The sequence below is a fragment of the Mercurialis annua genome, linkage group LG5 (genome assembly GCF_937616625.2).
Source record: "Mercurialis annua linkage group LG5, ddMerAnnu1.2, whole genome shotgun sequence".
Classification (NCBI taxonomy): domain Eukaryota; kingdom Viridiplantae; phylum Streptophyta; class Magnoliopsida; order Malpighiales; family Euphorbiaceae; genus Mercurialis; species Mercurialis annua.
The window spans coordinates 52,268,512-52,284,484 of NC_065574.1; the positions used below are offsets into that span (position 1 = coordinate 52,268,512).

The following is a 15,973-nucleotide window of genomic DNA, read 5'->3' on the forward strand; positions in this document are numbered from 1 at the left end:
TCAATGAATTTCATTTACTACAACATCGATTGTATTTTACCATATTATTAAACATGAATCTTTGTAATAAAATAAATTATATTGTTACAATCATAATTAATTCTATCTATGAATGAAAATGACATAATGGACAAAAATATATACTAAAATTTTCTCCTCAACAACTATGTATTTTTGTGGACTTCACTTTTGGTCAATACTCCATCTAATCTACTTTTATTTTCCTAAATTTTTTCTCAAATTATCCGAACTTTCGTTTTCTTCATTTTAATGATCACCTTTTTTTCCGGGTTATATAATTTCAATGCCTTCTCAAATGAGTTTTTCAAGCTAAAATATAATATATATATAATATGACAATCAAATACCGACACGTGGCAGTTAATTTTTTCTAATTTTACCTTTAACTTATCACACATGTATAATTTCACTTTAAAACAGGATTTTTAAGACAAATTATACATATATGACAAATTTTTAGGTAAAAATAAATAAATTTCAGTTGTCATCTAAATAGTTTTGGTCGGAAAAAAATCATTTGAAAAATAAAATAGTATTTAGTAACTAAAATGTAAAAATAAAAAGTCTTGGTCACTAAATTTGAAAAAATAAAACGATAATTTAACCATCAAGATCGATTACCCGGATCTATATGAGTAAATCAGATCTAAGAAAATCTTATTTAGACGAGAAATTTTCAATTTCTACGCAATCAATAACTCAATTCTTATCTTCATGAATTTATTTATTTATGTTAATTTACGCATGTTAATATCTACTTTTATTGAAATGTATTAATCACGTTTTCCGTACATTGTTTTACCCATATTTCATTGTGTGCCTGTTAAATAGTATAAATATATATATATATATATATATATATATATATATATATATATATATATCCCACTTGGCATATATGACTTGTTTGGCCATTGTTCAATAATCAGCAACTCCAGCCTAGTTAGACAAGGTACAACAAAACTAGAAACCTTGAATCCTATGAATACTGCTGCATAACTAATCAAATGTACTTGAACAAAAAAAAGATTTTAATAATCATAGATTATGCCTTCAAAGTAGAGCTTTGATCAAGTCCTTTCTATACAATTTCTCAGCAATTTCATTGTTTTGTTCGTCCTCTTTCATTATTCTTATCGAGCATAACAAATCACAAACAGTACGTCGGTCTTTTATCTTTTCTTTTTCCATTTATAAACAAGCTTTTTAACTTTAAATTATAAATTGCTCATGTATTTACTTAAACAGGCTCGAGACAAGTCGTTCAGCCGTTTGCATAAAATTTTTCAGTTGTGCCAAACTGAAATACAGATATAAATATTTCCAGCATATAGGCTATACCTCAAAGAGAATGTCTTCATGTATCCCTCTAATCCGCATTTATATGAAAATACACACACACAAACACGAGTTTTTAAGCAGGTTAAGCTACTTGTAATGTATACAATGTCTGAATTTCATGTTATCAATCTGTTTACTCTAGGATATAAATCGCTTAACATAATCTTCTAGAATTCCTGTTTAGTAATTTACCATTCACTGATAGCCTATGTTGTTCGAAATGAAAACGCTGAAACATAAATTAGAATTTAAGAAGTGTTATTTTCGGAAATGAAACGTTGGAACATAAAATTCAATAAGTTTTCATGCAATATAGCTGACAACATGAAACATCCCATGCATATAACTTTTGTTCTCATACTGAACCAATTAGCAATAAATCATAGAGAAAAACAATCTTGAATTAAAATTTTCAAGACAAACAAGACATTAGTAGTATTTTTTACACACTCAATTGAGAAGAAATTAAATACAGTGAAAGCAATGGGAAAGACTTTGTCTCCCATGCTTATATTCTCAGTTCTCACACTATAATTAATGGAATGGTGTGGCAATCAATGAAAAATAATTGGATTAAAATTAACCAAATGATTTTGAAAAAAATTAAATAAAAATTGAAGCTTGTTGTAGAGCTACCTTTGCTAGCGTTGCGGTAGCTTTCGAAGATTCTCCAACAATGAAGCCGCCTTTCGCTTGGCCCTCTCAGTGCCGCTTTTAGTAAGCTCCATCAAAGGTACGACAGCACCGAGCCTACTTATGCAGGCAAGATTCTCAGGATCTCTCTTGCACAATGAAAGCAAAATGGCTGCTGCATTTTCTTTGCTGCGCGGCTGACCGGTTCTCAACAGATCAATGAGAATAGGTATGGTGCTAGCCTTTACTATGACAGCCTTGGCATCTTGGTTACTAGCTAGGACAGAAAGAATGGTTAGAGCCTCATCGGCCATAGAGTTTCTCGAGTCTGTTAGCATTTTCAATAGCGCTGGAATTATTCCGGCCCTGACAGCCCTGCCCTTGTTCCCTTGATAAATGCACAGATTGAACAAGGCTGTCGCAGCATCTTTCTTCCCTCTAGGGCTTCCATTTTCGAGTAATTCTACCAAAGCTGGTATTGCCCCTGATGCACCGATTATAATTTTGTTCTCATCCCCAAGCGACAAGCTAAAAAGTGTTGCTGCAGCATTCTCTCTTGCTTCGACACTCCCAGCCCTGAGAATTTGGACGATAGAAGGGATGGCACCGGCAAGCATTATTAGTCCCTTGTTATTTTCATAAATTGAGAGGTTAAGAATGGCAGTAACTGAATTTTCTTGTATTGACACATCTTCAGAAGTTAAAAGGTTGACCATCATAGGAATAGCTCCTGCTTCTGCTATTAGTATACGGTTATCTGTACTCCTTTTAGATAGTGATCGAATTTCCAACACAGCAGCTTTGCGCTCTTCAATGGACCGGCTTGAAAGCTTACGAACAAGTGCCTGAATAGCTGCTATATCACCACTTACATCACGAAAAGATCCGTCACTCTTTTTTATTCTCCCATTTGCTAATGCCCTTGGCTGCTCGATATTGTGCTGTACACACCACTGAGTTATTAGACTTCTCATAACATAATTTGGAGTCAGCGTCAAATGTTGAAGCTTCTGTTGAGTTTTTGGACATGTTGTATTGCCAGTATCTATCCATCTTTGAATGTAGGACCTCTCATAAGTCTGCATAATCACAACGATAAAATCAGAAGACGGAAATGATACATGTGATTCAGATGTTAAAGCACATTTATTTGGAACTTCTGCTTAATATATTAATACGGTCCAAAATAGAAAAATGTACCTGTCCTGTAGCCACGATAACAGGATCCCTCATTATTTCCAAGGAAATGGGGCATAGAAAATCATCAGGAATCGCGGGTGCATCAGGTTTCTTCAAGTCTTCCACATTCTTGCTGGGCAAATTATATTTCTTGCTGCCAACAACTTCCTTTGTTTCAGTTATCAACTGATCAACAGCATGACCCTTTGACACATTACTTTCTAAAACATCATCTGGCCTATCTAAAACTTCAAGATTGATGCTAACACTTTTATCAATATGCCCACTTTTAGTTAACCTACTCCCCTTCCGTACATCATCAGCTTCTTTATTCATCAGCTCACCTAAGGCAACAGACGCCGTCCTCAAACTCAGCGACCCATATCTTTCTGTGGCTCTTCGTAACTGCGATCTCACAAGTGTAACCTGATATAAACGGAAAAAAAAACATTTTAACACTGCGATCCTTCAAGATTCCTCAGATCCGTATACTTAACAACACATACCTGTTCCTGCACTTCCTCGGAGATGTCAAATTGATCATACGGTACGTTAACCAAAGCCTTTTCCAGTTTCCGCGTCACACATTGAAACTGTACTGCAAATTTCTTGGTGGCTCCATCCTTAAATCAACACATACATATACAGACCAAAATTCAGAGACGGTACCTATACAATATTTATGAGAAATGTGCATGACCATAATAGAAAACGTTTCAGCAATAAAATGTTCCAAATTATGAAATTTTTTCCCTAAACAAGCCACAAGCTTTCTCCAATATGATCATCATCAAGAAATGTAAATACAAATTTCATGCAAACAATCTGAATTAGAATACTTATAATAAACAAACAAGCCTATAAAAACAGATCAGAGTAACAAGTAATAGCAACGAACACTTAACAAGAAATTAAAAACCCTAATTAAGTTAAGCAAAACCCTCAAGAAAATGCAAATTGCACTCTAGGTAGTTCAGAGAAGGACACGGCCAAACAAGTGTTATTTTTTTAACTTCCCTATGTAAAAGAATAAAGTTTCGTGTCGGAAACGTTTCCGAAACGTTGATTGAATGAAGTGTCCGTCCTATAATTCAAGAAAATAATATAATCTTTATTTTTCAATTTGTACTTACAGAATTCTGAGGAGTAGATTTAAAAGTGAGAGCAACCAGTAATAAACGCTTAGCCGCCAACAAAGCGGCAAAAAGCTCCGAGCACCAATTAACAACACTACCAGAAGACGACGACGGAGAACCCGGAAAATAATCCAACGGTCCAGATTCCCTTATCTCCTCAAGAAAATGCGTCAACAAAGAAACCCTCCTCACCAGATCCATACAATCTTTTCTAAACAAGAATCCATCACCACCTTTAATTCCACCAGAAATGGACACACCAACGATCTCTCCGACCAGCTTAAGCGCCAATGCCGGAGTGGCACGGTCACCTCCTCTTGCTCCGCCGCAGACGAGTGTGAGCTCTTCCATTTTCCGGTGGTGGAGGAACAGAGGCGGTGTGTATGGATAATTAAGTTAGTTCATCGGCATTGTAATAATAATAGAGTTGATTTTAATGTTAGTTTTTGTAAGAGAGAGAGAGCGAGATTCGCGGGACGAAGGTTGAGTTTGTGTAAGAAATAATGGAAGTAAGGGATACAGTTGGATTTTGAAGAATTTTGTGTTGGAGAAGATGATATAATAATGTTTTTTTTATTTAATTATTTAAGACAAAAAAAATTATATTTTGAATAATTCTAAATATTAAAAAAGAATATGTGACGTGGAACCATTCACCATTGCATTTGCAAGGCTGGAAAGAAAAATGAGTGCTCTGTATATTCTGATTAATATTTTAGATACTAATTGTCTAATGGATAATATTTTAATATTTAGAGAGATTTTATATGTGGTATATACTAAATAATAATAGCTCAAAATTAGGAAATTCATAAAAAAAAATGAAATGTATTTTTTATGTAAAAAAACTTTTTTAAATTAAAAATATTTAAAATAACAGTTAATGTCATAAAAATTCATAAATTTTACACATTTTTTCAATTTAATAACGTTTTTTAAAATAAAAGTTAATGTCATTGGTGTATTTTGTTGAGGTGAAAGTCATTTTTAACAAATGAATGAATGCCACATCAAAATTATGTATAGATTTGAAGAAAAAAAAAAGAAAGTTGGTATATTTTTATGATAAATTTTAAAAGGCGTGATTAAATGAAAAAAACATGTAAAATTAGTGAATTTTTATGACATTAACCCTTAAAATAAATATAGAACTACTGAATTTGTGTTCCTCATTTAGAAACGAGCTACTAATTCAGGGATGTAAATGAACAAACGGATTAACTTGATGAGAGTTCGTTCAATTTTGTTCATTGAATGAAGTAAATTGAATAATTTTTATTCAATTATGTAAATGGGCGGAAATTAGATTTAGCATTTTGATTCATTCAATTACAAAACTCATATATGATTGATAATTATTATATGTATTCTCTAAGTATCATTAATAGTTTCATGCTTTTATTTGATAAAACTCGAATTATTTAATAATCAAAAAACTAATATATGAGCCGCATAAAATTTTACTTATTCAGTTGAAACAAACTAAAATATAAATCAAATTTGAACCAAAATCGAACTTAATAAATAAGAGTCTGATCATCAAACTCGAATTAAACTCGAGTTCAAGTGTTAAAGTGACGAGTCAAGTTTGAATATTTCAAAACTCGACTTGTCTAGATTTGATTTGACTTTATCAATCTTAAAGTTGTTTGATGAACATAGTATTGTGCAATCCGTGTAGACCTAGCCCGCTTGGACCATATCTAGATATATTTTTTTAGGTTTATTCAAATTTATAATAGTTTGATTTTTTATGTGCAAATAATTTTTTTATATTTTATTAATATTTTATGCAAGTCAAAAGAAAAGCTGAATATATATAAATTTAATTTATGTATGAACTTAAATAATCCTAATTCAAATCAAACTAAAACTTACATATATAAAAAAAAAAGGTTAAATCTGATCTAAATTCATCCAAAATTTTCCTATGATTAGGAATAATTACACCCCTTAAATTCAGTTATTTCAAGTTTAAATATTTCGTAATTATCAGAAAACAAGTATTAATATCAAGAAAAAAAGTTGCTATTTTAATTTCATTTTTTGTTGTTAATTTAGATGTTATCTAAAAAAAGAAATACACCAATATTGATGTAAAAGATAGACCAAAAAGCAAGCAGTGGGCCAAATAAATTACGGAAAAAGAACCGAAAAAAGATTATGAGATTACAGACTACAATCTATAATACTACAAACATAGGGTCCCTTGTGGCGCTGTCAGTGTTAGGTAATAATTCTTTTTCTTATAACAAATTAAAAACATAATGCCTTTTTTTATATATTTTTTGGTTAAATTTATGTTAATGGAATAATCATAATCATTAGTAAATGCATTACTGCAAATGTTAATGCAATGCCTTAATAATGGTTTTAGCTTATGAACAAGTCTTTTTGAAGAAGTTGATTGAGCAAGCAATTTTTTTAATTTATATTGATTGCAAGCATGCAAAATAATTGATTAAGTCTCTAATTATACTAGCATTAGATAACTTCAAAGAAAAATTCAGAAAAATTAAGGCCCCCAACTAAGTTATTTTGTGTCCAATTATACTTTTATAATATACTAATTAATAGTTAATTCAATAAACAATGGATTTGAACGACTAATTCTTATATATTAACAAGCAGATAAAATATTAATTAAGTATTTTCTCAAGTGGAGTAATTTGTTTTTGTGAATGGTGTAATTTTTTTTAGAAAAACATTAAGGGTACCAATCCGAAAACTTTTAAAAAGATTTATATGAAATTTTTAAAGTATGCCTAGTTTCTCAATGATTGAATATTTCTTATGTGAAAGTTTCAATAAAATTAAAAGATATTTTTGTTATGTTTCTAACTAATAAACAATCACATAATAAACGAAATAATGAATGGTGAATTTAAAGAAAATAAAGATAAATTAATAATGAAAAATTTGTGTCTCAAGTAGGAGTGCGAGACAACTCAATTAAACCTAATTAACCAAATTAATATTTTAGTTTTTTTTTTTAGAAAAAAATCTAAATTAAAAATAGTTCAGTCTATACAATTTATAAAAAAAAATTAATTGGATTATCATAAAGAGTTTTAAGAATCTAATTATCTGAATTAATCAAAAAATTTATTTTTATTTAATTTTTATTAGTTTAACCTTACCAATCGACTAATTATATCTTTAATTTTATATTGTGAGAATTTATTTTAAAATTTATTCTGATTTTAATTAGTTAATTTGGTTAAAAAATAAAATAATTTAGTTAAGAGCAATTTGATTCTGAAGTGTTACAGTGCTTTGAAACAATTATTATAAGATCATATAGTAATGAAAAGAATTGGAAGGTGCTCAAAGTTTTGGTTGACATTTTGAGAGGCTTATCCTTCATTTTCCCTTTCCCAGCTGCAAAGCAAAGTAGTGAAGAAATAAATAAAGAAGGATTCCTTTTTTTTTTTTATGCAGTACATTATTTTTTAATTTTTTTTCAAAGATGCAAAAAAATGATTAAATTTGCAAAGGAAAGTAATAAAGTTAAGTCCTTTATTTGATTAGCTTGCACCCAATAATAATCTGACTTCGTTCCTTCTCATGATCATGCATCCCAATATCCATATTTTAATATCATAACTTTGGAATAAGGCAATAAATTAGAAATGCCCCCAATTTTCTTTTTACCTAGCAATAATATATACTAAGCTAAATTCAATTCCTTTTAGGATCATGCGGAGGGCAACATGGGGTTAGACATTTCTAGAGTATTCTTTTATTTGACGAAAATAAAATTTATTTAATTGATGAGAATTTGAATATAAAAGTCTCAAATCTAACTATGATAATTGAATTAAAATTTAAATCAAATTGGAACTACTTGACAACTTAATGTACCATTTAAAGATTTTGATAAAACTAGATCTAATAATAAATCAAACCAAATGTACACATAGTTTGCAAATTTAACAAATTACAATAAAAAAATAGATTTAAACAAGAAATGAAGCTCTTTTTTAACAAGCGTGTTCATGCTCTTATGCAGGGACGGATTTAAGATAAGGCCAGACAGGGTCTATATCTCAATCCTTTTCTAATACTAATAACACATATCCACTGAATTGTCCATCTGCTCCAAATTTGTATTTGTTATAAAATAACATTATGTACTCTGCTGAAGTGCTATTGCATCTTTTAAAATTTAATCAAATTTTAAAACTAAATAAAGTCATTTATTTTAAATTTGCAAATGATTAATTTAATTTTCTCTATGTTTAAGATTAAATTTGATATGGGACATATATATGTTTTTTAAAAATATGAAATTTATTAGTATTAGAGCCAAATAATTTTTATATTGGTATTTAAAAGTGAATTATCGAAATTAATAGATGAAAAATTTATTAATTCATTTGATTTTAGAATTAGAAGTCAAATTTGTACGGAGTATTTGTTAATTCAAAAGATATGATTCTAAAAGACAATTTTTTAAAAAAAATGAAACTAAAGAGTAAAGAGTATTGATTCAATGAGTTTAATTGGCAATGTATTCAAAAACAGTTCATATACTGTGGTGCTACTTTTTTTAAACAAATTCAATTTTTTTAGAACGAAATTATCTTTTGATTTCGTAATGTGTTTTTCTTTTTACTTTATATTGTATTTTATAAAAAGAAATTAATAATTATATTTTTTGATGTATATTTTGTGTGATATGATATCTTAATTTTCATTAATTAAATCGTGCCCTATCTCAATTTTGAAGTTGGCTTCATCATTGCTCTTATACCAATATAAAATCGCACCTCTCATACATACCACATATGTTATGTTTAAACAAGAAAATTTCAAAGACAAAAGAGTCAACGATTGTCAAGAGTAAAAAAAACATATGATCATATACTAATTATACGATTGTATGGTCAAATTATACCTTCAGACGATACCAATGTTAAAATTCTGACTCCATCATTGCTCACATTTGAGTGTTGTGGTTCATAAGCATTCTCTTTTTCTTCAAGTCCGACACAACACAAAACACTTAAATTGGTTTAATATCAACCGTAACATCTCGAATTCTACTGGTCCAAATAATCAATTTTCAAACTTAACCAACTGATTTAAAATAGTTAAATATTTAATTCCAAACGTTACCGGCCACTCAAATTAGAGAAAATTATTATAACATCCTTCACATTTGACATAATTTACAGTTTAGTCCCTCTTATTTGAAAATTGAACTATATAACCCCTCACTTTTATTTTTGTCAACGATTTAGTCATTCTGTCCATTTTGGATGTTAGTCAAGGAAGTCAATAAAATTATATGGTCCCCCACTTTTATTTTTCTCAACGATTTCACTCCTCATTTTTGTTTTTATCAACGGTTTCGTCCCTCAAATTTGATAATTATTTACCCATAAGTCCTCTGATTTCGTTGACTAACACTAAAAATAGATAAAGGGACTAAAATATTGACGAAAATAAAAGTAAAAGACTATATAATTTAATTTTCAAACAGAAGAGATTAAAATGTGAATTATATCAAATGTAAGGGGCTTCATAATAATTTGCTCTTCAAATTATCTTAAAATCTTTGAAGATGGATAAAAAGATTATGATAAGTAAACAAATTCAAAGACAACGCTTAAACCAAACACTTACAATTGACTAAGGAGTTTAGCATAGAACATGTAAGTGGTTGTTCTTTTCTTTGTTCAAGTGTGGGATCCACTTTAGAAAAAATAAAAATATATAGAAATAGGAGCGTTTGGTGATGCATAAAGGGCCATATTATTGTTATCGTTACAGCTAATTAATCCCAAATATTTTCTATTTTGTTGGTTCACTTAGAGCATCCACAATGGACTCTCTATTGTTATAAAACTCTTTATTTTAAAGAGTGTAATCATAAAATACTACTCCAATGGTCTCTTTATCTTTAAAAATAAAAATGAAGAGTTTGTTTGGCTCTCCACATCTAGAGAGCCAAACCAACTCTCTATTCTGAAAAAAATGACGTGTTAATTATGTCTTTCCACTACTCCACTACTTCATTAATTTTTAAAAAACAACATTCCTGTATATTTCGTCTATTTTTGTTCTTGTTACAATTTTCAGACCTCTACTTTCTCTTTTTCTGGCTTATCATGGAGAATATGGATCAATCTCTGATTTGTTTTTGGCAAGACAATGAAACATGTCTTGAATTAGAAGAACAACAAGAAAAAAATGTTGATGATTTAGACGTGTTCATTGATTTAAGGGATTATTTAGATATTGATGATGATTATGTAGAAATTTTATTTGAAAAAGGGATCCTCTATTTTAATAAATTCAAAATGGAAGATCAATGTTTGACTAGTTTTAACAACGGGGTTCAATGTTTATCAATGGTGTGTTTGTCAATTACTACAAAAATGAAGATAAAAGTGTCATTATAATCAAATGCTCAGATTGAAGAATACAGACAAAGTAATATAAAAGAATGGAGCGTTTGTTTTTACACACGTTGGATTGAAAAATGATCTGCATCACTCCATTTTTTTCTTCATTACTTTATTACTATTAAATAAATTTAAGAACAAATCTTCATCATCATCGTCGTCAATCGTCATCGCAGCTTTTGGTCTCAATTGTAGCATTCATGTTGGATATAATCAAATATATATATATATATATATATATATATATATATATATATATATATATAATCAATAAATTTGCTATTTATTTTTTATGATTTTGTTGTATTGATGCAAGTTTTTATAAGCGCAAAGATCAATTCAATGGAGCAGAGATCACCTGTTGTAGTAGCCGTAGCGATTTTGAGGCACTAGATCATAATCTAACAATTAAAGCTTTTTAATGCAAAATAGATGCAATTTATTCACCAGCAAAGTTTACTTATCTTCATAGTGCTTCAAATATGAATCAACGGAATATTGGTAATCATTTATTTAGCATATGAGCACTCATTAGGAGGAACATGATTGAGACTTAATAATTTAGATCAGTTCATTGATTATTAACTTTGCCAACAGTTCGTTATTTTAGAAGCTTTCATTTGATATTATATAGATCTCTTCATTTTATTTTATTCATGAATATCACCAAAAGTATCCTTTTAATGTGGATTTGAAATGCTACAAACACATAATTTGAAGTTAACAGGAATATTTATGGATATGAACAATTATATAATTTTTTGGCTGCTTGTGATTACAAAATATTCGATTTTGCTTTAGTATGTGTTATGTTTGTTGAAGTTCTGCTATAGAAGAAGAAAATGGACAACATATATACAATAGAAGAGGGAAAGTAAAAATAGTAAACTTAAAAAAAGAAAAGAATTCAAATAATAAAAAATGGATAAATCTAAAGAGTCTATTGGAAATGATATAAATTTACACTCTTTATTATTAAAGATGCTCTCTATTAAGTTAAAGATGCTTTTTAAAATAGAGAGCATTGTTGGAGATGCTCTTAGGGACTTTTGTTGTTGGAATTTTGTTTTTTTTTCAGACATTTATTTATTTTTAATTATTTTTCCTTTTATTTTCAGACATTAAAATCTGAACGTGGCTGCAACGATCAACTGGTTGTTTGTGTCAAATCTAAATTTTTAAAAAGAAAATTATAATTTTAACAACTGGGGTATTTGTTTGGTAATATGGACGGCCATTGATTATATAACCAACAATAAAATAAAATAACTAATTATATATTTTTTTGGTGGCCACGAATTGAACATTCTATACCATGTCAAGTTTTAATTCACGAGACGATGTGCATTTTTTTTGTCTTGATTAATTTGGCATGTATGCTGGGTTTTAGGATTAGATTGCTCAAATTTTTTGTCATTATAATTTTGTCTATTTATACATATATATTCTCATCAATTTGGCTAAACATATGTAATTAAGATTAAGAAAGCTGTTCTCTCAAAATAATAATAATAAGAAAGCTGTAAGCTATCATCAGCTGCAGTATGGTGAGCCCGTAGCTAGGGTACAAAAATTAAACCATGCCAAATAATAAAACTGAATATAAATTCAATTCGGTTTAATTTATTAAATAACAAATTCAATTTGATTTAATTGAACATTATAAATAATTTTTTTTAAGTTTGTTTCAATTTTAAACAAAATATTTTATTAAATTTTAATATGACAAAAGAAAATTTAATGAGATCCGATTCATCTCATACGTACACGTCATGGATGCTGTTTGTTTTACTCTTTTTTCTCTTTTATTAAAGTTATATAAAGTTCATGGTGTCAATTTTTTTTTAATTTTTTGAAATCTAACCAAACCTTTCAAATATTATGAATATACCCCAATTTGATTGGTTTACTAGAAATCTATTCATTTTTTTAAAATTAATTTAATGCAGTTGTGTCGACGTGGCAATTGAATGTGTAATTTAAAAAAATAAAAAGAAAGAATTATCAATTGGAATGGTACGTAATACGCAAATTTCATTTTAAAAAATATTACATCGACTTTGGAAATTTAGGTAAATTCCTAACTAACTAACTAACCAAATACGAAACATTTATAAATTTTAAAATATTTTAATATATTTTCAAAGAGTTCAAAAGATTTGGTTTAGCATTATTTAGACGATAATATATATAAATATGAAGATTTATTTTTATTGATCCCTTAAGCTTCTGATCAATGAGGTGATGATACATACATGCGTACATATAAACTTTTAAAAAGTCGGTCCCGAACTTGGAATTCATATGCCTACATTATTTACTTGACGAAAGGCAACATATTTAGTTTTGTTTACATATTTATGGATTTGGTTCAGTAAGCGTCACAACACATTCAAAGGAAAGAAGTGATGCTTCAGTTATTAGCAAATGCTTTAATAGTCGCTATTTCGAGTTTCCCGCTCTTTTTATATTGAAAAGTCTTGATGTCATTTCATAAAACGTTTCTCATGGAGAGAAAGTTCGCAAATTTTGTAACAAAAATTTGATAATTTTTTGTCGAAAAGGCCAGTTACTGCATATTCGGGCATTCATGCTGCACACTTTTTTCATACTTGGTAAGAAAAAGAAAAAAGATATATACGGTGTATTTGACTCCCACGGTACGCACATTAATTACCAATTAGTTGTTTTGCACCTCAAAGGAAGGCCTGCATAACGGGTCATTAGCTCAGTGGTACAACACGCCTTGATTGGCGGATGGAAGCACCGAGGTGTGTCCGGTGATATATAAAATCACAGCTACATTTAGGAGTAATCTTTTTCTTACAACTAAATTCTTGAATTTGAAATTCAATTTTCTTTAAAATTTTAGATCTTTTCATTCCATGTTATATGAATATTAGAATGAAAAAAGTTATCTTTTGTAATTAAGTCATAAGTGTCAAGAAATTTCGGTCTAATTTACAAATACACGCACTTTCAATACCAACTATTTCTTTCTCTTAGCATTCTTCCTTTTCTCTATTATTGTTTTCAAATCAAATCGAACTAAATTAATTTTTTAAATTTAAATGGTTCATTTCGATTTGATTTAAAAAATAATTAAGATGTTGATTCAGTTTGATCTGAACGCATCCATAACTTGCATACTCATATATGGTATCCGAAATATCTAATCTAGACATGGTCTATGGAAATATTTATAGATCTATCTAATCAGATGTTAGAAAATTTAACATAAACTTGTCTCTTTTCTCTTCTCATTTTTCTAATATTTGATTGGATAAGTCTATAAATTTTTTTATGGACCGGATCTGGATAAGAATTTTCTGTATCGAAAATATCTAAAATCATTAATAATTTAATTTGATTAATTAATTATACAAATAAGATAAGATGGATATATTGTTTTCACGAGTTAGAAATAATATAGTTAGAGTTAGACAATTTAATTGTCTAGGGGATTGGTTATTTTAACAGAAATTAACTTTTTTTAAAAATAAAAAGCCTAATTACTTAGAAACTATCTCTTTTGTAATTTTTTTCATTTATACTATGACCTAGAAAAAAGTTCAATTGTACTCTATTTTTAATTTTAATATTTCATCTCTACCCTAATGAGTTGAATTGACCCATTATCCTTTAAAAAGAGTTTAAATTAATCCTTCATTTTTAACATATATTCTAATAAGACGTTAATGTTATTAATAGTACAGATATACCTTCTTTTTAAAAAAATTAAATGATAATAATTTTTATATAATTTTTAAAATAAATTAAAAAAAAACTCTGATTGAATCGAAGTTGCTTCTCCGATTTGGAGAAGGAGCATCTCGCTCTTTCCCAAATCTGTGAAGGAGCAGCTTGAGCCTCGGAGTAAACGTCCGGTGAACCCCACTGGAAGTTTCTTCTGACCTCTGTTTACTGATCTGTGTAGGTTTAGCAAATCGGATCCGTTTGGTGATGTATCATATGATGATGTGGACAACCTTGTTATAGAAAGTTTATTTGGAGGGGTGCTGCAAGAAAAATGTTTGAGTAAGAAAACTTGAGCAATAATATAGCAATTTTACATGTGGCTCAGTGGCTGACAAACATTTACATGTGAATGTGAATATATATATTCTATGGTCTTGAATGTCTAGAAATTTCAGGGCTTACTAACGTAAGTTATAGATATTATCTATATTCTATGGTTTTGAATATCTAGAAATTTCAGGACTTACTAACGTAAGGGAGACCGTTACCGAAATTATGTTAATTATGACCGACGGACTGTATTATTTTACATATTGAGTTTGTATTTCATGATGGAAGCTAAAATTTAAGATTTAGTTATATTAAAAATATTATTAAGAATTTTGTTATATGGGTTTAATCCTTGGCCAATTTGATGCTCATATTTGGCCCCTGTAATTTAGTGCGGTTTCATTTTAAACCCTCGACTATATTTCATCATCATACTTTCAATTTTGTTAAAATTAGTAGCTTGCTGATAGACGGTCACCACATGTTGTACACTTACAACTAAAAAAGAAGGAATTGGCGAACAATTTTTCAAGAGCTACAAATTAATCGAGATAAATTCATCGCTACATTACTTATGTAACTTTGTAAGACTTAAGTTAGCATCTTGTAAAATGTAAAATGAATTATATTATATAGCATATCTATATTATATATATTTCATATTAAAATTGGTAGCGTAGACGACAGTTTTATGGGACATGAACGATATGACGGTCAAATACAAGTTTGGGGACATTATAGAACAAGAGCCTAAAAAGGTTCCTGATTGTGATTATTTTTCTAAATTTTATGCTTGAATTCTTTCTAAGTGTTGGACTCCCTATAATTATTATATATGTAGTGATAGAAACAATGTGATTAAGGTTAGCAGAAATACTTGTGAACAGACTGTAGACTTTGAAAGTTGAATTCGTTGACCGTAAATAATAAAGGAATAATCCATTTTCGGATCCTTTAATTGTAATATTTTTGATTATCTGGTCTTTATTTTTTTTTTTAATTCTTCAATTTAGTGAAAATGCATCTTCAAATTCCTAAATGAAAAAAACGACATAGGATAAAAATTTGCATTTTTGAATGTAATAAAACGGCGTCGTTTTTGCCATTCGTCGATTTATAAATACATTTTTACTATGTTGAAATATCAGAAAAAAATAAAATTTAGTTTATAAACCAAATAATCAAAAATGGTATTCTTTAGCAATATGAAAATGGATTAAT

General features: G+C 28.8%; 1 protein-coding gene across 1 annotated transcript; it reads right to left on the minus strand.

Moving 5' to 3' along the window:
- Positions 1-1,745: 1,745 nt before the first annotated feature.
- LOC126682279 (U-box domain-containing protein 11) lies at positions 1,746-4,860 on the minus strand. Its single transcript, XM_050377888.2, has 4 exons — positions 4,308-4,860; positions 3,681-3,797; positions 3,196-3,600; positions 1,746-3,074 (listed from the first exon to the last, which is right to left on the minus strand). The coding sequence occupies exons 1-4, from the start codon at positions 4,659-4,661 to the stop codon at positions 2,004-2,006; spliced, it is 1,947 nt and encodes a 648-aa protein (XP_050233845.1). The 5' UTR covers positions 4,662-4,860; the 3' UTR covers positions 1,746-2,003.
- Between the last annotated feature and the right edge of the window lie 11,113 nt (positions 4,861-15,973).